The sequence below is a fragment of the Budorcas taxicolor genome, chromosome 2 (genome assembly GCF_023091745.1).
Source record: "Budorcas taxicolor isolate Tak-1 chromosome 2, Takin1.1, whole genome shotgun sequence".
NCBI classification, from domain to species: domain Eukaryota; kingdom Metazoa; phylum Chordata; class Mammalia; order Artiodactyla; family Bovidae; genus Budorcas; species Budorcas taxicolor.
The window spans coordinates 44,781,195-44,804,114 of record NC_068911.1 but is presented as its reverse complement, the minus strand read 5'-3'; the positions used below and the strand labels follow the sequence as shown (position 1 = coordinate 44,804,114).

The 22,920-nt window shown below is 39.9% G+C and overlaps 1 protein-coding gene across 1 annotated transcript in view; it reads left to right on the top strand.

Annotated features, from left to right (window-relative positions):
- OCA2 (OCA2 melanosomal transmembrane protein) overlaps positions 1 to 22,920 on the top strand; it is a 278,263-nt gene that overhangs the window by 88,742 nt on the left and 166,601 nt on the right. Inside the window, exon 14 of the mRNA XM_052635656.1 lies at positions 2,106 to 2,238. Within this exon, the coding sequence (XP_052491616.1) occupies positions 2,106 to 2,238 (133 nt within the window). The remainder of the gene's footprint in view (positions 1 to 2,105; positions 2,239 to 22,920) is intronic.

Sequence of the window (22,920 nt, the reverse complement as noted above, 5' to 3'; positions counted from 1 at the left end):
ATTTTAAAACAAATGAAATGATTTTCATTTAAAAAGTATTTTGGACCTTTTTAAAAAAAGGTATTTGGGGCATGCATTCTAAAGACACAACATCCATGGTGATATCCTCAGAAACGCGGTGAATTCTAATGGCCACTGAAAGCATGCCATGAGTCCCAGCTCTTCATAGGTTTCCCTGCTATCTGTATATGATCAGCCTTACATAATTCCATCTGTCATTCAGATGCTATTTTCAAGGGCCACCACTGGATGTGCAGATAAACTGCAAGTGATTAAGAACTTCAGATCATTGTACACTGGCAAGCCTAAATGTTCACACAACTTACTAATGGTTCTAAGTTGTGATAATGGTTTCTAAGTTGTGTTTTATCTTTAGCAATGTTATAAGTGGTTTCAGGTCTTTTCTGGAAAAGAGGGGGACAAATAAGTAAATTTTAATAAACAATAATTTGTTGTTCAGTGTCTGACTCTTTGAGACTCCATGAACTACAGCATGCCAGGCTTCCCTGTCCTTCACCATCTCCTGCAGTTTGCTCAAACTAATGTCCATTGAATTAGTGATGCTACCCAACCATCTCATCCTCTGTTGCCCCCTTCTCCTCTTGCCCTCAATATTTCCCAGCAACGATAATTAATATTGAGTTCACTCCTTCCATCTCAGGCCTTTAGAAGATAACCTTCCAGACTGCAGCCTTGGGAATGGTCTCCAAGTTTGTCACTAGTGTCCCTGGGATCTACTCTCTTTACACCCCATTCGCCCTACTGGTCCTGCCTGGGAGTCTCCCCCAATGTTCTGTCTTTATGCCTCTGACCCTGTTTTGTGGATCAGTGGTCCAGGAGTTCCTGCCAGCAAGAAACTGGTTCTCGCAGCCCAGCTCATGGGGACAACAACCTGCGAGGGTCTCAGAGGGTGTCACATGTATTTGCTGAATATTTAAGCACAGTGAAAACAAAAGGAAAAAACTGACCAATATTGTTGCTGACTTATTCCCTTACAAATCAACCTAGTGGAGATTTCATCCAACAACAAAAATATCCTCAGCAGCTGACTGTGGAAAAGAGCCCAGAGTCAGGCAAAGGAATTGTGAGGGGAAGGAGAGGGCTCCTGCCTGGGACCCTTGAGACTGGTTGGGACACCCTGGGGTTCTTAAGTCCTGATGGCCACTAGGTGACCTGTGAAGGACTGTGCTTTCCAGGCATGGTGAAGCTCTTTCGTATCGATAGCAGTGACTTAAATGAAGTGTTTAAGAAAATGCAATTTACCTTCAAACAGATGAATATTGCCTCATAGTCTTTTTTTTTTTCTTTTAAATTGAAGTATAGTTCATTTCGGAGAAGGCGATGGCACCCCACTCCAGTACTCTTGCCTGAAAAATCCCATGGACGAAGGAGCCTGGTAGGCTGTAGTCCATGGGGTTGCGAAGGGTCGGACATGACTGAGCAACTTCACTTTGACTTTTCACTTTCATGCATTGGAGAAGGAAATGGCATCCCACTCCAGTATTCTTGCCTGGAGAATCCCAGGGATGGCGGAGCCTGGTGGGCTGCCGTCTATGGGGTCGCACAGAGTTGGACACGACTGAAGCGACTTAGCTAGCTAGCTATAGTTCATTTACAACATTGTGTAAGTTCCAGGTGTATAGCAAGATGATTCAGTTATATATACATATATATTGCTTCAGGTTCTTTTGCCTTATAAGTTATCATAAAATACTGAGCATAGTTCCTGGTGTTATAACAATAAGTTCTTGTTGGTTATCTGTTTTATATATAGCAGTGATAGCCTTATGTTTTGTCTCCCTCAGTCTTGTTTCACCGGATCCCAGGGGACATGTCATATAGTGGTGAAGTAGAACCAGCTAAGGTTGGGATAAGATGTGATGACCTGTTTTTGTTTCCTTCTAAGGTTGCTTGTCATTCAGGTAATAATTGGCTTTTTATTATGAAAGAAACAAATCTTGAATGTTTACAAAACTGCAGTGAAGAGTACCTGTTCTGTGGGCTTTGTGTAGGTTCCCCAGCCCTTGATCTCAGACTTCCCTGGGCCCTGCCATGAGGTTGTGCCTGTGCTGCCTGTGGTTTCATGTCTCCTTTCCTGTTTCCAGGGTCTGGACTTCGCTGGGTTTACAGCACACATGTTTGCTGGGATTTGCTTCGTTCTCTTGTTCTCCTTTCCACTCCTCAGACTCCTTTACTGGAACAAAAAGATCTATAACAAGGAACCCAGTGAGATTGTTGGTGAGTAGAAGCACCTCCTCATAGAGCTTCAGAGTTTACTAACACAATATTATTATTTTCTGGGGGAGGTTGCCACAGAAAGGCAGGAGGTTAATGCTATGTAGAATACCAGGGAAGTATCTGTCATTGGGATGCTGCACACTAGGATGTCCCTGTCTGCCTCCTTGTAGGCAGTGTACTTTCAGGGGCTTTAAATCCATGAACTGTGCCTCTTTAGTTTTCTATAGAATGAAATGTGGTTACATGTAGGAAGCAATGTCCACTGCATACAGTTTGCATGTCATGATAGCATTGAACCACCTGTATTTAATACAAAAAGCAGAGCATATAGACTGTAGTCTATATTTTTGAACCACTCTGTTGCTTCATGTCTGGTTCTGTTACATTTTGTGCTGCATATGGGCTTCTCAGGAGGCAGGTAAGGTGGTCTGATATTCTCATCTCTTTAAGAATATTTCACAGTTTGTTGTGATCCACACAGTCAAAGGCTTTATTGTAGTCAATGAAGCAGAAGTAGATGTTATTTTGAAATTTTTCTAAATCCAGCTTGTACATCTGGAAGTTCTCGGTTCGTGCACTGCTGAAGCCTAGCTTGAAGGATTTTGAGCATAATCTTGCTAGCATGTGAAATAAGTGCAATCAATTCCCATTTCTGTATAAATGGCTGGGAATCTAAGTATGTTCTCACCAGCCTTCCTGCTCATCAGATGGTGACTTTACACGGTAGATCTGCCTTTCTTTCCTGGGTGACTTTTGTGTTCAGAATTTAACTGTTTTTGTTCTAACTAGGAAAATGTCATATACACCTTCCCAAGTCACCTATATAAAACCAGCTTGTTCCTAGTAGAATTGAATCACCCACCTCTACCAGATAAATGGAACCATAAGAAGAAATTTCTATTCCAGACAATATGTATTGATTGCACAAAAATTGGAGTGCCCTTGTAGATATAAAAGTGGTACTTTAAATGCAACCAATCAACAGGGATTTCCTGGGCAGCCTCTTGGCCTAGCCCTTAGTGAAGGCTGCATAGGTGCAAGACAAGTGGGCAGCATGTGTAGACATAGGAATGGGCCTCACCAAAGAAGCCCAAAACTGTGGGGGGTGGCTCCAGTATGGGGGCTAGAGGAAAGGAAAGGAAAGCAGGCACAGATGCCGGGGGCCAAATGGAATAGTCTTTTTGGCTGCTTCCTGGGCCATGGAAGATTCCTGCCATGTAACATAGTTTACTTCATTTAGGAAGAACGTGTTTTCTTAATAACATTGATAATTACTCACCTGGTCATTTGCAGAGCAGAGTATGTGATTTTCTTGAGAAAAAAGAACATCTTCATGTTCATGGCTTCCCAGGTGGTGCCAGTGGTAAAGAATCCACCTGCCAATACAGGAGGCCCAAGTGACATGAATTCAATTCCTGGGTCAGGAAGATTCCCTGGCTTAGGAAATGGCAACCAACTCCAGTATTCTTGCCTGGAAAATTCCATGGACAGAGGAGCCTGGTGGACTACAATCCATAGAGTCGCAAAGAGTCAGACATGACTGAGCGACTGAGCATGCACACACATTCATGTTAACATGGCATTCTTCCTATGTGTGTCTGTGTCCACATTTCCCCATTTGTGAGGACACCAGTCATCTTGGATTTGGGGCCATCCTAATGACCTCACCTTAACTAATTATATCTGCAGTGACCCTATTTCCAAAAAAGATCACATTCTGAGGTACTAGAGGTTAGGACTTCAACACGTGAGTTTAGGGGGACACAATTCAGCCCATAGCAATCAGCAAGAGGTATTCAAAATGTTTTATCATCAACAAATATATGTAAAGTGGGGTAACTTAATATGTAGCTTTGGTTTTCTAATGGAAACGGTCATACCAATGGAAAACTAGGGAAACTAATCAATCACAATGGCTAATCTGTCTTTAGAAGCTTGTGTGGGCACAGTTGCACCTCCTTCCTCCCTGATATCCCTCCACCTCGCTGGCGATCAGAATTACTCAGGAATAATTGTTATATATACAGGTTATCAGGCCCACCCCCAGGAAATCTGTGCTGTGAATAAACTGTTCTTATCTGGAAAGTCTTATCTTGAGATTAACTTGGACATGCTGGTTTGGCAACATAGAAAACAAATCTGTGTATTGATTCCTTTACTCATCATGAATAAAGAGCTGAAGGAAGCTTTGAGGGAAGTGGGATATGGATAATGCTGGAACCCTATGGTAAGGACAACACAGGTTGTACATCAGCACACAGTGAACTGTGCAGATCCAGAGCAATCGCTCTGAGCCACTATTGGGTATAAGGAAATCCGATTTTGAATTGCTTGGTATAACTATAGATTCCTAAGCTTAACCCCAGAGATTTGGGTTCAGCAGGTCTGTGATGAGTCCAAAACATACAGAATAGCTTGGCTATGCTACAGTTTGAATATTCTTTGGCATGGCCTTTCTTTGGGACTGGAATGAAAACAGCTTTTCTAGTCCTGTGGTCACTGCTGAGTTTTCCAAATTTGCTGGCTTATTGAGTGAAGCACTTTAACAGCATTATCTTTTAGGATCTGAAATAGCTCAACTGGAATTTCATCACCTCCACTAGCTTGGTTCATAGTGATGTTTGCTAAGGCCCACTTGACTTCACATTCCAGGATGTCTGGCTCTAGTTGGGTGATCACACCATTGTGGTTATCCGGGTCATGAAGCTGTTTTTTGTATAGTTCTTCTGTGTATTCTCTCCACCTCTTAATATCTTCTGCCTCTGTTAGTTTCTGTCCTTTATTGTGCTCTTCTTTGCAAGAAATGTTCCCTTGGTATCTCTAATTTTCTTGAAGAGGTCTCTAGTCTTTCCCATTTTATTGTTTTCCTCTATTTCTTTGCACTGATCACTGAGGAAGGCTTTCTTATCTCTCCTTGCTATTCTTTGGAACTCTGCATTCAAATGAGTATATCTTTCCTTTTCTCCTTTGCCTTTCACTTCTCTTCTTTTCTCAGCTATTTGTAAGGCCTCCTCAGACAACCATTTTGCCTTTTTGTATTTCTTTTTCTTGGGCATGGTCTTGATAACTGCCTCCTGTACAATGCCCCGAACCTTCATCCATAGTTCTTCAATCACTCTATCAGATCTAATCCCTTGAATCTATTTGTCGCTTCCACTATATAATCATAAGGGATTTGATTTAGGTCATACCTGAATGGTCTAGTGGTTTTCCCTACTTTATTCAATTTAAGTCTGAATTTTGCAACAAGGAGCTCATGGTCTGAACCACAGTTAGCTCCTGGTCTTGTTTTGCTGACTGTATAGACTAGCAAAGTAATGCTCAAAACTCTCCTGCATAGACTAGCAAAGTAAGGCTCAAAATTCTCCAAGCAAGACATCAACAGTACGTGAACCACAAACTTCCAGATATCAAGGTGGATTTAGAAAAGGCAGAGGAACCAGAGATCAAATTGCCAGCATCTGTTGGATCATTGAAAAAGCAAGAGAGTTCCAGAAAAACTACTTTTGCTTTAGTGATTACACCAAAGCCTTTTGATTGTGTGGATCACAACAAACAGTGGAAAATTCTTCAAGAGATGGGAATATCAGACCACCTTACCTGCCTCCGAGAAATCTGTATGCAGGTGAAGAAGCAACAGTTAGAATTGGACATGAAACAATGGACTGGCTCCAAACTGGAAAAAAAGTATGCAAAAGCTGTATATTGTCATTCTGTTTATTTAGTTTATATGCAGAGTACATCATGTGAAATGTTGGGCTGGATAAAGCACAAGCTGGAATCAAAATTGCCAGGAAAGATATCAATGACCTCAGATATACAGATGACACCACCCTTATGGCAGAAAGTGAAGAAGAACTAATGAGCCTCTTGATGAAAGTGAAAGAGGAGAGTGAAAAAGTTGGCTTAAAATTCAATATTCAAAAAATTAAGATCATGGCATTCATTCCCATTGCTTTATGACAAATAGATGGGGAAAGAATTGAAACAGTGAGAGACTTTATTTTCTTGGGCTCCAAAATCACTGTGGATGGTGACTGCAGCCATGAAATTAAAAGACGTTTGCTCCTTGGAAGAAAAGCTATGACCAACCTAGACAGCATATTAAAAAGCAGAGATACTACTTAGCCGACAAAGGTCCACCTAGTCAAATCCATAGTTTTTCCGATAGTCATGTGTAGATGTGAGAGTTGGATTATAAGGAAAGCTGAGCGCCAAAGAATTGGTTCTTTTGATCTGTGATGTTGGAGAAGACTCTTGAGGGTCCCTTGGACTGCAAGGAGATCCAACCAGTCCATCCTAAAGGAAATCAGTCCTGAATATTCACTGGAAGTACTCATGCTGAAGCTTGAAGCTCCAAGCCATCTGATGCAAAGAACTGACTCAATGGAAAAGACCCTGATGCTGGGAAAGACTGAAGGCAGGAGGAGAAGGGGATGACAGAGGGTGAAATGGCTGGATGCCATCACTGACTCAATGGGCATGAATTTGAGCAAGCTCTGGGAGTTGGTGATGGACAGGGAAGCCTGGCTGTGCTGCAGTCCAAGGGTCACAAAGAGTTGGACACGTTTGAGCTACTGAACTGAAGTGAACTAATACTACAAGAAAAAGTATCCCTGAAATCTCAGTAACACTACTTCGTGTTGGCCTAATGTCCACTGTGGGATCACAGTGCCTTGCTGATCAGTAGTTCTCAGCTCTGTGAGCTGCTGATCATCATAGAGACCAGAGAGAACCATATGTTCCACTCTGTCACTGAATGAGTCCTCCTGACTGTCCTGACTGTCACTAGGCTCCACCAGTTGCAGGGGCTGGGTTGAGTCAGCCTGCCAAGTGATCAACATGGGAGAGAATTTGACTTATTTATTGAAAAGCACAAATAATCACCAGAGTATGCCCCTCTGGTAATCAAATACCAACTCATGATGCTTATTCCTAATATTTTATATAGAATTTTTTTATATCTGTGTACATTAGGGATATTTGTGTGTAATATCCTCTCTTAAAATATATACTTTTTGCTGTCCTCAAAGGATGAATATATAAGTATACCCTCCTCTTCAGCTTTTGGGAAGAGATGGTGTAAAATTGCTATTACATTTTACCTTAAACGTTTTCCAGGTTATTTTAGAGTTGAACCTCTTTCCCTCCCTTATAACGCCGTTATCTCCCTTGATTTCCTCTTCCCTCTATCCCTCTCTCCTTCCCTTCTAGTTTTTAAATACAAATACTGATTCTTTAATAGATATAGGCTAGCTATTAAGGTTATCTGTTTCTTCATGAGGGCTCACTGGTGGTTTCTGCCTTTAAAGGAATTTGTCCCTGTTCAAACTCAGTTGTTGAAAGAATTATTCTAAAATTGTTTTTAATAGTTTTCCATTATCCTTTAATAGCTATAGAACTTTTAAAATTGAAGTATAGCTGATTTGCAAAATTGTGTATAGTTACAGTTAACAGGAAAGTGATTCAGTTATATATACAAATATATATATATATATATATATACAGATTATTTTCTATTAGTTTATTATAATATATGGAGTGTAGTTCCCTGTATTAAACAGATACAATTCCTTATCTCTTTTATGCATAGTAGTTTTTATCTGTTAATCCCATACTCCTAATTTATGTCTCCCCCTCCTCTTCCCTTTTGGTTACCATAAGTTTATTTTCTATGTCTGTGAATCTGCTTGATTTGCATATAGATTTATTTGTATTATTTTTAGTTTCTACAAATAATATTTCAGTTCAGTTCAGTTCAGTCACTCAGTCATGTCCAACTCTTCGCGACCCCATGAATTGCAGCATGCCAGGCCTCCCTGTTCATCACCAACTCCCAGAGTTCACCCAAACTCATGTGCATCGAGTCGGTGATGCCATCCAGCCATCTCATCCTCTGTCGTCCCCTTCTCCTCCTGCCCCCAATCCCTCCCAGCATCAGAGTCTTTTCCAATGAGTCAACTCTTCGCATGAGGTGGCCAAAGTACTGGAGTTTTCGCTTCAGAATCATTCCTTCCAAAGAACACCCAGGACTGATCTCCTTTAGAATGGACTGATTGGATCTCCTTGCAGTACAAGGGACTCTCAAGATTTCACAAATATCATATAATACTTTTTCTTTATCTGTCTTTCTTCACTTAGTGCAATATTCTCTATGTCCATGTTGCTGCAAATGGCAATATTTCTTTCTCTCAATTCCGAAGGAAGGCAATGCCAAAGAATGCTCAAACTACCGCACAATTGCACTCATCTCACATGCTAGTAAAGTAATGCTCAAAATTCTCCAAGCCAGGCATCAGAAATATGTGAACCGTGAACTCCCTGATGGTCAAGCTGGTTTTGGAAAAGGCAGAGGAACCAGAGATCAAGTTGCCAACATCCCCTGGATCATGGAAAAAGCAAGAGAGATGCAGAAAAACATCTATTTCTGCTTTATTGACTATGCCAAAGCCTTTGACTGTGTGGATCACAATAAACTATAGAAAATTCTGAAAGAGATGGGAGTACCCAACCACCTGATCTTCCTCTTGAGAAATCTGTATGCAGGCCAAGAAGCAACAGTTAGAACTGGACATGGAACAACAGACTGGCTCCAAATAGGAAAAGGAGTATGTCAAGGCTGTATATTGTCACCCTGCTTCTTTAACTTCTATGCAGAGTACATCATGAGAAATGCTGGACTGGAAGAAACACAAGCTGGAATCAAGATTGCCGGGAGAAATATCAATAAGCTCAGATATGCAGATGACACCACCCTTATGGCAGAAAGTGAAGAGGAACTAAAAAGCCTCTTGATGAAAGTGAAAGAGGAGAGTGAAAAAGTTGGCTTAAAGCTCAACAGTCAGAAAACGAAGATCATGGCATCCGGTCCCATCACTTCATGGGAAATAGATGGGGAAACAGTGGAAACAGTGTCAGACTTTATTTTTTTGGGCTCCAAAATCACTGCAGATGGTGACTGCAGCCATGAAATTAAAAGACGCTTACTCCTTGAAAGAAAAGTTATGACCAACCTAGATAGCATATTCAAAAGTGGAGACATTACTTTGCCGACTAAGGCCCGTCTAGTCAAGGCTATTGTTTTTCCTTTGGTCATGTATGGATGTGAGAGTTGGACTGTGAAGAAGGCTGAGCACCAAAGAATTGATGCTTTTGAACTGTGGTGTTGGAGAAGACTCTTGAGAGTCCCTTGGACTGCAAGGAGATCCAACCAATCCATTCTGAAAGAGATCAACCCTGGGATTTCTTTGGAAGGACTGATGCTAAAGCTGAAAGTCCAGTATGTTGGCCACCTCATGCGAAGAACTGACTCATTGGAAAAGACTCTGATTCTGGAAGGGATTGGGGGCAGGAGGAGAAGGGGACGACCGAGGATGAGATGGCTGGATGGCATCACGGACTCGATGGACGTGAGTCTGAGTGAACTCCAGCAGTTGGTGATGGACAGGGAGGCCTGGCGTGCTGTGATTCATGGTGTCACAGAGTCAGACACGACTGAGCGACTGAACTGAACTGTCTGACTATACCATTATAAACTTATATACACCACATCTTCTTACCAGTTATCTGTTGATGCACACTTGGATTGTTTCCAGGTTCTTGGCTATGCATATATGTTTTTGAATTAGAGTTTTCATCTCTTCTAGATATATGTCCAAGAATGGGATTGCTGGATCACATTGTTGTTTAGTTGTTCAGTTTTGTCTGACTTTTTGTGACCCCATAGACTGTAGCATGCCAGGCTTATAAGTCCTTCACCATCTCCTGGAGCTTGCTCAAACTCATGTCCATTGAGTCGGTGATGCCTTTCAATCATCTCATCCTCTGTCGTCCCCTTTTCCTCCTGCCTTCAGACTTTTCCAGCATAAGGGTCTTTCCTAATGAATCAGCTCTTCACATCAGGTGGCCAAAGTATTGGAGCTTCAGCTTCAGTATCAGTCCTTCCAATGAATATTCAGGTCTGATTTCCTTTAGAATTGACTAATTTGGTCTCCTTGCAGTCCAAGGGACTCTTGAGAGTCTTCTCCAACATCACAGTTCAAAAGCATCAATTCGTTTGTGCTCAGCTTTCTTTATGGTCCAACTCTCACATCCATACATGACTACTGGAAAAACCATAGCTTTGACTAGATGGACCTTTGTTGGCAAATAATGTCTCTGCTTTTTAATTCGCTGTCTAGGCTTGTTATAGCTTTTATTCTAAGGAGCAAATGTCTTTTAATTTCACGGCTGCTGTCACCATCTACAATGATTTTGGAGCCCAAGAAAATGAAGTCTGGCAGTGTTTCCACTGTTTCTCCATCTATTTGCCATGAAGTGATAGGACCAGAACCATGATCTTTGAATGTTGAGTTTTAAGCCAGCTTTTTCACTCTCCTCTTTCACCTTCATCAGGAGGCTTTTTAGTTCCTCTTTGCTTTCTGCCATAAGGGTAGTGTCATCTGCATATCTGCGTTTATTGATATTTTTTTCCAACAATCTTGATTCTGACTTGTGCTTCATCCAGCCTGAAATTTTGCAGTATGTACTCTGAATATAAGTTAAATAAGCAGGGTGACAATATACAGCCTTTACATAACCCTTTCTCAATTTTGATCCAGTCCATTTTCCCATGTACAGTTCTAACTCCTGCTTCTTGACCTGCATACAGATTTCTTAGGAGGAGGGTAAGGTGATCTAGTATTCCCATCTCTTGAATAATTTTCCACAGTTTGTTGTGATCCACTGAATCAAAGATTTTAGCATAGTCAATGAAGCAGAAGTATATGTTTTTCTGGAATTCTCTTGCTTTTTCTATGATTCAACAGATGTTGGCAATTTGATCTCTATTAGCTTCTTATATAGTCTGGATATTAACTCTTTGTTAGTTGTTTCATTTGCAATTATTTTCTCCTGTTCTGAGGGTTGTCTTTCAGTCTTGCTAATTGTTACCTTCATTGTGCAGTTCTTAAATTTAATTAAGTTCCTTTTGTTTATTTCTGTTTTTATTTCCATTTTCTAGGAGGTGGATCAAAGAGGAACTTGCTGTGATGTATATCAGAGTGTACTGCCTATGTTGTTTTTTTTTTAAAGAGCTTTATAGTGTCCAGCCTTATATTTAAGCCTTTAGCCCATTTTGAGTTTATCTTTGTGTGTGGAATTAGGAGGTGTTCTAGTTTCATCCTTTCACATACAGCTGTCCAGTTATCCCATACCACTTATTGAAGAGGCTGTCTCTCTCCATTGTATATTCTTGCCTTCTTTGTCAAAAGTAAGGTACTTGGGACTAAGTTTATCTCTGGGCTTTCTATCTTGTTCAATTGGTCTATATTTCTGTTTTTGTGGCAGTACCATACAACTGTAGCTTTGTAGTATAACCTGGTGAGAAAGGTTGATTCCTCCATCTCCATTCTTCTTTATCAAGATTGCTTTGGCTATTCGAGTTCTTTTGTGCTTCCATACAAATTGTGAAATTTTTTGTTCTAGTTCTGTGAAGAATACCATTAGTAATTTGATAGGGATCACATTGTATCTGTAGATAGCATTTTGTAGTATATATAGTTATTTTCACAACCTTGTATGTTGATTCCAACCTTGTATATTGATTCTTCCAACATTGTATTATCTCTCCATTTGTTTGTGGTGTGTTGATCTCTTTCATCAGTGTCTTGTAGGTTTATTTCTGGGTATTTTATTCTTTTTGTTGCAGAGGTGCATAGGATCACTTCCTTAATTTCACTTTCTGATTTTTCATTGTTATTATATAAGAATGCAAGGGATTTCTGTGTATTAATTTTATATCCTATGATTTTATAATATTTATTAATTCTAGTAATTTTCTGGTACCATCATTATGGTTTTCAATGTAGAAAATCATGTCATTTGTGATCATGAGAGTTTTACTTCATTTCCAATCTGGATTCCTTTTATTTCTTTTTCTTCTCTGCTTGCTGTGGCTAGGATTTCCAAAACTATGTTGAATAAAAGTGGTGAGAATAGGCCCCCATTGTCTTATTTTTGATTATGGAGGACATGCTTTTTGATCTTTTACCATTGAAGATAATGGTTGCTGTGGGTTCACTATATATGGCTTTTATGATGTTGGGGTATGTTCCAAGGCAATGGCAACCCACTCCAGTACTCTTGCCTGGAAAATCCCATGGGTGGAGGAGCCTGGTGGGCTGCAGTCCATGGGATCGCTGAGTCGGGCACGACTGAGTGACTTCACGTTCACGTTTCACTTTCATGCATTGGAGAAGGAAATGGCAACCCACTCCAGTGTTCTTGCCTGGAGAATCCCAGAGACGGGGGGGGCCTGGTGGGCTGCTGTCTATGGGGTCGCACAGAGTTGGACACGACTGAAGTGACTTAGCAGCAGCAGCAGGAGCAGCAGCAGCAGCAGCATGCCTACTTTCTGGAAAGCTTTTATAAGAAATGAGTGTTGAATTTTGTCAAAGGCTTTCTTTGCATCTATTGAGATGATCATATTATTTTTATCTTTCAATGTTAATATGGTACATCAGATAGCATATATTGAAGAATCCATGCATCTCTGGGATAAAGCCCACTTGATCATGTCGTTAATGTGTTGTTGGATTCTGTTTACTGGAATTTTGTTGAGGATTTTTATATCAACGTTCATCAGTGATATTGGCCTGTAATTTTCTTTTTTTGTGTGGCATCTTTGTTTAGTTTTGATATTAGGGTTACAGTGGCCTTGTAGAATGAGTTTGGGAGTTTTTCTTCTGCAATTTTCTGGAACAGTTTGAGCAGGATAGATGCCTGTCAAGCCATCTAGCCCTGGGCTTTTTGTTGAAAGATTTTTGATTTTAGTTTTGATTTCCATGTTTCTGATTGGTCTATTCATATTTTCTATTTCTTTGGTTCAGTTTTAGAAGGTTCTACTTTTCTAAGAATTTGTCCATTTTTCCAGGTTGTCCATATTATTGGCATATAGTTGCTCATACTAGTCTCTTGTGAGCCTTGGTATTTCTGTGTTTTCTGTTGTAACTTTTCCTTTTGAATTTCTGATTTTATTGATTTGAGTCTTCTCCCTTTTGATGGGTCTGGTTAACAGTTTGTCAATTTTATCTTCATAGAAAGCCAGTTTTTAGTTTTATTGATCTTTGCTATTGTCTCCTTCATTTATTTCTGCTCTGATTCTTTATGAGTTCGTTCCTTCTACTAACTTCGGATTTTTTTTTGTTTGTTCTTCTTTTTCTAGCTGCTTTAGGTGTAAGATTAGCTTGTTTATTTGATATTTCTTATTTCTTGAAGTATTCTTGTATTGCTATAAACTTCCCTCTTATCACTGCTTTTACTGTGTCCAGTACATTTGAATTGTCATGTTTTCACTGTCTTTTGCTTCTATCCATATTTTGATTTCCTTTTTGATTTCTTCAGTGACCTGTTGGTTATTCAGAGAAGTATTGTTTGGCCTCCATGTGTTGTTCTTTTTTTTTTTAAATAGATATTTCTTCTGTTGTTTTTATCTAATCTTATAGTGTTGTGGTCAGAAAAGATGATTAGAATTATTTCAAATTTTAAAAATTTACCACGGCTTGATTTGTGGCCCAAGATGTGATCTATGCTGGAGAAAGTTCATTTGCAATTGAGAAAAAGTGATATGTATTGATTTTGGATGAAATGCCTGTAGATGTCAATTGGTCAAACTTGTCAAATGTATCATTTAAAGAAGAACTAAAGAGCCTCTTGATGAAAGTGAAAGAGGAGAGTGAAAAAGTTGGCTTAAAGCTCAGCATTCAGAAAACTGAGATCATGGCTTCTTGTCCCATCACTTCATGGCAAATAGATGGGCAAACAGTGGAAACAGTGGCAGACTTTATTTTGGGGGGCTCCAAAATCACTACAAATGATGATGGACAGGGAGACCTGGTGTGCTGCAGTCCATGGGGTTGTGAAGAATCTGACACAATTGAGCAACTAAAACTGAACTGAACTCTGTTTAAAATAAATAAGCAACAATGAAATATTGTATATTATAAGGAAATATAGCCATTGTTTTTAATAACTTTAACTAAAGAGTACAAAAATATTGAATCACTATGTTGTATACCTGAAACTAATATAATATTGTAAATGAGCTATATTCAATTTTAAAAGTTTTAATATTAAAAGTATACTGGAGCAAAAAAAAAATAAAGCTTCCATTTCTTTATGAATTTTCTGTCTGGATCATCTGTCAATTGGTGTGAATGGAATATTAGAGTCCCCCCCACTATTATTGTGTTACTGTTGATTTACCATTTTAATAGTTGCTAGCGCTTTCCTTATGTGTTGGGTGCTCTTATTTTGGGTGCATGAACTTAATAATCATTTTATCCTTTTCTTGGGTTGATGCCTTGATCATTATGTAATGTCCTTCTTTGTCTCTTGAAACAATCTTTTTTGTAAAGTCTATTTTATCAGGCATGAGTATTGCTATTTCCACTTCCTGTTGATTTCCATTTGCATGCAATACCTTTTTTTAGATCCTCACTTTCAGTCTGTATGCGTCCTTAGGTCTGGGTTGGGTCTCTTGTACATAGCACGTATCTTGGTTTTGTATCCATTTTTCCAATCTGAATCTTTTGGTTGGAGTGTTTAGCCAGTTTATTTATATATATGACTCTGAATCTTCCCTTGTGGCTCAGACTGTAAAGAATCTGTCTACAGTGCAGGAGACCTGGGTTAAATCCCTGGGTTGGGAAGATCCACTGGAGAAGGCAATGGCAACCCACTTCAGTATTCTTGCCTGTGAAATCCCATGGATACAGGAGCTTGGTGGTCTACATTTCATGCAGTTACAAAGAGTAGGACACAACTGAAAACAAATGCTTTCACCAATTACTTTATTGTTTTGCATTTGTTTTGTATGCCTTTCCTTTTTGTGTTTCCTTTCTAGAGAAGTTCCTTTAGCATTTGTTGTAGAGTTGGTTTGGTGGTTCTGAGTTCTCTTAACTTTAGCTTGTCTGGAAAGCTTTTGATTTCTCCTTTAAATCTGAATGAAATCCTTGCTTGGTTGTAGGTTTTCCCCTTTCATCACTTTAAGTATATCCTGCCATTCCCATCCAGCCTGCAGAGTTTCTGTTGAAAGATCAGTTCTTAGCTTTATGGGGATGTTGTATGTTGCTTTTCCCTTGCTGCTTTCAATATTTGCTTTTAGTGTTTAATTCTTGTTAGATTAATATGTATTTTGGCATGTTTCTCCTTGGGTTTATTCTGTGTGGGAGTCTCTGGGCTTTCTGGATTTGGGTAGCCATTTCCTTTCTCACTGTAGGGAATTTTTTGACTATAATAGCCTCAAATATTTTCTCATGCCCTTTCCTTTTGTCTTCTTATTCTGGGACCCCTATGATTCTAATGTTGTTACACTTAATGTTGTCCCAGAGGTCTCCGAGATGAGACTGTTCTCATTTCTTTCTTTTTTTTTTCTGCTTCAGTTGTTTTCAGCATTTTACCTTCCAGTTCACTTATTTTTTCTTCTGCTTCAGTTACTCTACAGTTAGCTCCCCCCCCCCCCACCCCCAGTGCATTTCTAATCTCAGTTACTGTGTTGTTCATTGTTGATTGTTTATTCTTTAATTCTTTTAGGTCTTTGTTAAACATTTATTGTATCTTCCTGATCTGTGCCTTCAGTCTAAGTATCCGTGCCTCCATTTTATTTTCAAGAATTTGGATCATCTTTACTATCATTACTATGAATTATTTTTGGTGTAGACTGTCAGTTTGTTTTCATTTGTTTGGTCCTGTGGATTTTTAGCATGTTCTTTCATCTGCTGCATCTTTCTCTGTCTTTTCATTTTGCTTAATTTACCATGTTTGGGGTCTCCTTTCTGTAGGCTGGAAGGACATAATTTCTCTTAACTGGGGAGTCTGCCCCCATGGTTGGGGTTGTACCAGTGCCTTGTGAAGATTTCCGGGTTGTGAGACATGCCTGTGTTCTGGTGAATGGAGCTCAATCTTGTCTCTGGGACAGTGCCATATCCAGTAGTGAGTTTTGGGGTATCTATGGGTTTGGTATGGCTCTGGGCAGCCTGTCTATTCATGTGCAGAGTTATGTTCCTATTTTGCTGAAAATTTAGTGTGGCATCTGGCACTGAAGATTACTGGCCTTGGCCTTAGTGTTGAGATGGAGACCTTTAGGAGAGCTCTTGCCTATTAATGTATCCTGGGGTCAGGAGTTCTCTGGTGGATCAAAATCCTGGAGTTGAGTCTCTCACCTCAGGGGTTCAGGCCTGACCCCTTACTGGATCTCCAAGACCTCACAAGCCACACAGCATAGAAGACCAAACCCCGAGACTCTTGCTGAAGGCAACACTCAGCAGCCCAGAATACCCAGTGAGACTCAAACCAAAGTCCTCCAATATTTCTAGGAAGGCCTCTGGACTTGTTGTGGGCAGTATGTGGTCAGCTCAGTCTCAGATGTGGCCATACTTCAGTTTGTACTTACTCCTAAAGTTCACAGTTTCCCCTAAAGTTCACTGTCTGTTCCCTGCCTAGCCTCAAGGCAGCGAAGGCCAAGGCTTATTGAGGCTCATTTGTTCACTCAGGCTGAGAAGTGGGGAGGACATGGCAGCCACAATTTGGATGCACCAGAGAGTGCCTGTGACAATAGAGACTTGATGGATATTGGTGCAGTCTGAGATGGGTTGTATGCTTTCCCAGAGGAATTGGCTTCAGATTATGGGTCCCTAGAAAGAGTCAAGGTGATTAAGCTTCCGGAAAGGTGTGGAAAGTAACCTGTGCCCGCTCATAACCAGGCAGTTGTGACTACCTCCAGAGTCAGGACTGCATCAGCCGTGTTTTGCCTGCTGTCTCAGGCACTTTCCCTGGGTTTGGCAGTGGCAATTGTGTTTAATTCCACAGATGACACTCTGACTGGTTTTGCCAGATTTGGCAGACACCAAAACTGTCTATGAGTGTGGTGTTTAGTGTCCCAGAAACAACAACTTGCTGCTCTAGGATGCCCAGTATTTTCTCTGGACTCTGTCCACTGTGTCGAAGTAGCCCTCTCAGAGTATCCTCATGGAAGCCAGCCTTGATCCTCTCCCTGAGATCTGATACCTGAGCCTGTGCCTTGGCACCCTGCTTCCACCCTCTGCTGCAGGTGGAGGCGTGTGAGCTGCTTCTCAATTGAGAAGTGCTGTTTGGCAGTAATTTCTGTAGTGAATTTTCTGTTTTGTCTCCTGAGCCCCCTGCCACCATCACTCCCCCCTCTGAGGTTCCAAAGCTCCCTCCCTGACTCTGCCTGTGAGGGGGATTCCTAGTGTCCAGAACTTTTCCCTCCTTCATGACTCGCTCCCCTGGGGTGCAAGTCCCATTCTGAAATCCTTTGTCTCTTTTAGTCTTTATCTTTTCCCCTACCTCTTTCTAAGGAGATTGGCTTGCCTTTTTGAAAATTTGGGGTCTTCTACTGTTGTTCAGAAGTTGTTCTGTAGGAGCTATTTTATATTCAGACGAATTTTTTTTATGTACTTGTGGGGAAGAAGGTGATCTCCTCCTCTTATTCTTCCTCCATCTTCTTGTGTTCCCCCCTTATTGTTTCTTAATGTTAGAGCTGAGGTTATTGGTTTTCGTGGAAATTGATTCAGTTCAAATTAGTTTCTAATTTCCGTTTTTATTTCTCCTTTGATCTTTGGATATTTTATTTTATTTTTATTTAAATTTATTTATTTTAATTGGAGGCTAATTACTTTACAACATTGTATTTGTTTTGCCATACATCAACATGAATCCTCCACGGGTGTACACATGTTCCCAATCCTGAACCCCCTTCCCACCTTTCTCCCTGTACCATCCCTCTGGGTCATCCCAATGCACCAGCCCCAAGCATCCTGTATCCTGCATCAAACCTGGACTGGCAATTCGTTTCTTATATGATATTATACATGTTTAAATGCCATTCTCCCAAATCATCCCATCCTCTCCCTCTCCCACAGAGTCCAAAAGACTGTTCTATATATCTGCGTCTCTTTTGCTGTCTCGCATACAGAGTTATTGTTACCATCTTTCTAAATTCCATATATATGTGTTAGTATACTGTATTGGTGTTTTTCTTTCTGGCTTACTTCACTCTGTATAATAGGTTCCAGTTTCATCCACCTCATTATAACTGATTCAAATGTATTCTTTTTAGTGACTGAGTAATACTCCATTGTGTATATGTACCACAGCTTTCTTATCCATTTGTCTGCTGATGGACATCTAGGTTGCTTCCATGTCCTGGCTATTATAAACAATGCTGTGATGAACATTGGGGTACACATGTCTCTTTCGATTCTGGTTTCTCTGGTGTGTATGCCCAGCAGTGGGGTTGCTGGGTCATATGGCAGTTCTATTTCCAGTTTTTTAAGGAATCGCCACACTGTTCTCCATAGTGGCTGTACTAGTTTGCATTCCCACCAACAGTGTAAGAGGGTTCCCTTTTCTCCATACCCTCTCCAGCATTTATTGCTTGTAGACTTTTGGATCGCAGCCATTCTGACTGGCATGAAGTGGTACCTCATTGTGGTTTTGATTTGTATTTCTCTGCTAATGAGTGATGTTGAATATCTTTTCATGTGTTTGTTAGCCATCTGTATGTCTTCTTTGGAGAAATGTCTATTGAGTTCTTTGGCCAATTTTTTGATTGGGTCATTTATTTTTCTGGAATTGAGCTGCAGGAGTTGCTTGTATATTTTTGAGATTAGTTGTTTGTCAGTTGTTTCATTTGCTATTATTTTCTCCCATTCTGAAGGCTGTCTTTTCACCTTGCTTATAGTTTCCTTTGTTGTGCAGAAGCTTTTAAGTTTAATTAGGTCCCATTTGTTTATTTTTGCTTTTATTTCCAATATTCTGGGAGGTGGGTCATAGAGGATCCTGCTGTGATGTATGTCAGAGAGTGTTTTGCCTATGTTCTCCTTTAGGAGTTTTATAGTTTATGGTCTTACGTTTAGATCTTTAATCCATTTTGAGTTTATTTTTTGTATGGTGTTAGAAAGTGTTCTAGTTTCATTCTTTTACAGGTGGTTGACCAGTTTTCCTAGCACCAATTGTTAAAGAGATTGTCTTTTCTCCATTGTATATTCTTGCCTCCTTTGTCAAAGATAAGGTGTCCATATGTGTGTGGATTTATCTCTGGGCTTTCCGTTTTGTTCCATTGATCTATATTTCTGTCTTTGTACCAGTACCATACTCTCTTGATGACTGTGGCTTTGTAGTATAACCTGAAGTCAGGCAGGTTGATTCCTCTAATTCCATTGATCTTTGGATATTTTAAATGTCTTTACTTATACTAAATTTGGGGACTTCTTTACCTAATTTAATTTCATGGGCTTCCCAGGTGGTATAATGGTAAAGAATTCACCTGCCAAGCAGGAGACATGGGTTTGGTCCCTGGGTTGGGAAGATCCTGTGGAGAAGGAAATGGCAACCCACTCTGGTATTCTTGCCTGAGAAATTCCATAGACAGAGGAGCCTGGCAGGCTATAGTCCATGGTGTTGCAAAGAGTTAGACATGATTTAGAGACTAAATCAACAACAACAATGTAATTTCACAATGGTCAGAGAATATATTTTGTAAAATTTGATTATTTTTGAATTTATTGAAACATGTTTTTATGATAAACTGTGGCCTATTCTCATAAATATTCTACTATTCTACTTGTACTAGTAAAGAATATGTTTTCTGCCATTGTTGTTTGGAGTTATGCCAATATGACCAATTAGGTCAAGTTGGCTGATACTGTTATTTTGATCATCCATATTCTTGTTGATTTTCTGTCCACTTGTTCTATCAGTTATTGAGAGGTATATATAGAAATCTTTGATTATGACTGTGAATTTGTCTTTTTATCTTTGTAATTCTAAGATTTTTGCTTTACATATTTCAGAATTTTATTCACTTCAGTTCAGTTGCTCAGTCATGTTTGACTTTTTGCGACCCCGTGAACTGCAGCATGCCAGGCATCTTGTCCATCATCAACTCCCAGAGTCTACCCAAACTCAAGTCCATTGAGTCGGTGAAGCCATCCAACCATCTCATCCTCTGTCGTCCCCTTCTCCTCCCACCCTCAATTTTTCCCAGCATCAGGGTCTTTTCAAATAAGTCAGCTCTTCACATCAGGCGGCCAAAGTATTGGAGTTTCAGTTTCAACATCAGTCCTTCCAATGAACACCCAGGAGTGATCTTCTGTAGGATGGACTGGTTGGATCTCCTTGCAATCCAAGGGACTCTCCAAGAGTCTTCTTCAACACCACAGTTCAAAAGCATCAATTCTTTGGTGCTCAGCGTTCTTTATAGTCCAACTCTCACATCCATACATGACTACTGGAAAAACCATAGCCTTGACTAGATGGACCTTTGTTGGCAAAGTAATGTCTCTGCTTTTTAATATGCTGTCTAGGTTGGTCATAACTTTCCTTCCAAGGAGTGAGCATCTTTTAATTTCATGGCGGCAATCACCATCTGCAGTGATTTTGGAGCCCCAAATAATAAAGTCAGCTACTGTTTCCACTGTTTCCCCATCTATTTCCCATGAAGTGATGGGACTGGATGCCATGATCTTTGTTTTCTGACTGTTGAGCTTTAAGCCAACGTTTTCACTCTCCTCTTTCACTTTCACCAAAAGGCTCTTTAGTTCCTCTTCACTTTCTTCCATAATGGTGGTGTCATCTGCATATCTGAGGTTGCCACATCCTGGCAATCTTGATTCCAGCTTGTGCTTCATCTAGCCCAGCATTTCTCATGATGTACTCTGTATATAAGTTAAATAAGCAGGGTGACAATATACAGCCTTGATGTACTCCTTTTCCTATTTGGAACCAGTCTGTTGTTCCATGTCCAGTTCTAACTGTTGCTTCCTGACCTGCTTACAGCTTGTCTAACTCAATGAAACTAAGCCATACTATGCGGGGCACCCAAGACGGAGGGGTCATGGTGGAGAGGTCTGACAGAATGTGGCCCACTGGAGAAGGGCATGGCAAACCACTTCAGTATTCTTGCCTTGAGAACCCCATGAACAGTATGAAAGTGCAAAAAGATAGGACACTGAATGATGAACTCCCCAAGTCGATAGGTCCCCAATATGCTACTTGAGATCAGTAGAGAATTTTATTACCAGGGTACGTAAACCTTTAAGGTTACTGTGTCTTCTTGAAGAACTAACACTTCTATTATTATGAAGTGACCTTCCCTATCCATAGTAATATTCTTGCTTTGAAATCTAATTTGATCTTAATGTAGCAATTCCAGCTTTTTCTTGACTGCTGTTAGTCTGATGTATTTTTTAAGTCATCTTTTCACTTTTAACGTTTTTGTGTATATTTAAAGTGCATTCCTTGCAAATAACTTACAGTTGGGTCTTGCTTTTTATCTAATCTGATAATTTGTCTTTTAATTGATATATTTAGGTCATTGATATTTAATTTGATTAGTGACATGGATGGATTTACAGTATTGTAAAGTAAAATAAAGTAAAAATAAAATTAAAAAAATTAGAAGGAGAAAAGGAATACAATAAAAAAATGATCAGGGGACTTTTAAGACTAAATAAATGTAATATGATGACAATAAAAAAAGAAAAAATACTGGTTGAATGAAAAAAATAAAGAAAATGGATTTAATCTTAAAAAAAATAATTGTATCTTCATGTTGCATTTTTCTAATTGTGATTTTATTTATAATTATATAACTAACTTCAAGTGATACTATACTACTTAACATGAAGTATAAGAATCTTACAATAGCTTAAGTTCATTTATCAACTTCTGGCCTCAGAGTCTTCCCCTGAGACTCCTGAATTAGAGCCACCTCCTGTGAGAGAGCAAATCCCACTTGGTAATATCTTTGCCTGAGGTTGGTTGAGAAGCTCCTAGGGGCTGGTGATAATCAGAGAGGCAGAGATAAGTCATCTGATACTGTGTCCTGGTCAGGGCCAGTCAGCCAAAAGCAACAGCTAAAACTTATACAATGGGAACAAATCTGACAATGGCACACACTATTTGAGGATCTTGAGTCTTCCCTAAAGATCTCTGTGGGTCATGAAGAACCACTGGATATTTGAAAGAAGTAATCTATGTATCTATCTGTCATTTATCTTCTTAGATTGATCAGCCTAGATAGTATTATCCTCTTAGAAGAAAGGTAAATAGGAAGATAGAGTCCTTGTTTCTATATATCAATCTAACTGAATTTATCTATCAATAGATTAATTTATAGAAAGTTTCTGTAGATGACAGATAGATTGATAGAACAAGCAGTGTTTTAAGATTAACCAGAGGTGGGTCTCTTCCCTGGTGGCTAAGAGGTTAAAGAGTCTGCCTCTAATGCAGGAGACCTGGGTTCGATCCCTGGGTTGGGAAGATCCCCTGGAGAAGGAAATGGCAACCCATTCCAGTATTCTTGCCTGGAGAATCCCATGGATGGAGGAGCCTGGTGGGCTACAGTCCATGGGGTCGCAAAGAGTTGGACACGACTGAGCTACTTAACTAACTAAACGGTGGGTTGGTAAGAAGTGGCTTCGGTCAAAGTTTACTGAGAGCAATCAGAATTGGCAAATGTGGGGAGATGAAACGTGGATAACCTGGTGAACTGAGGCAAGAACAAGTGGATCCTGCAAGATCCACATCATTATATTCGGAACTGCTCCTATGGCTAAGTACTGTTCATTTGTAATGTATCTTATTTCTTGTTGGAGGCCTGTCCCTATAATGTCAAATTCA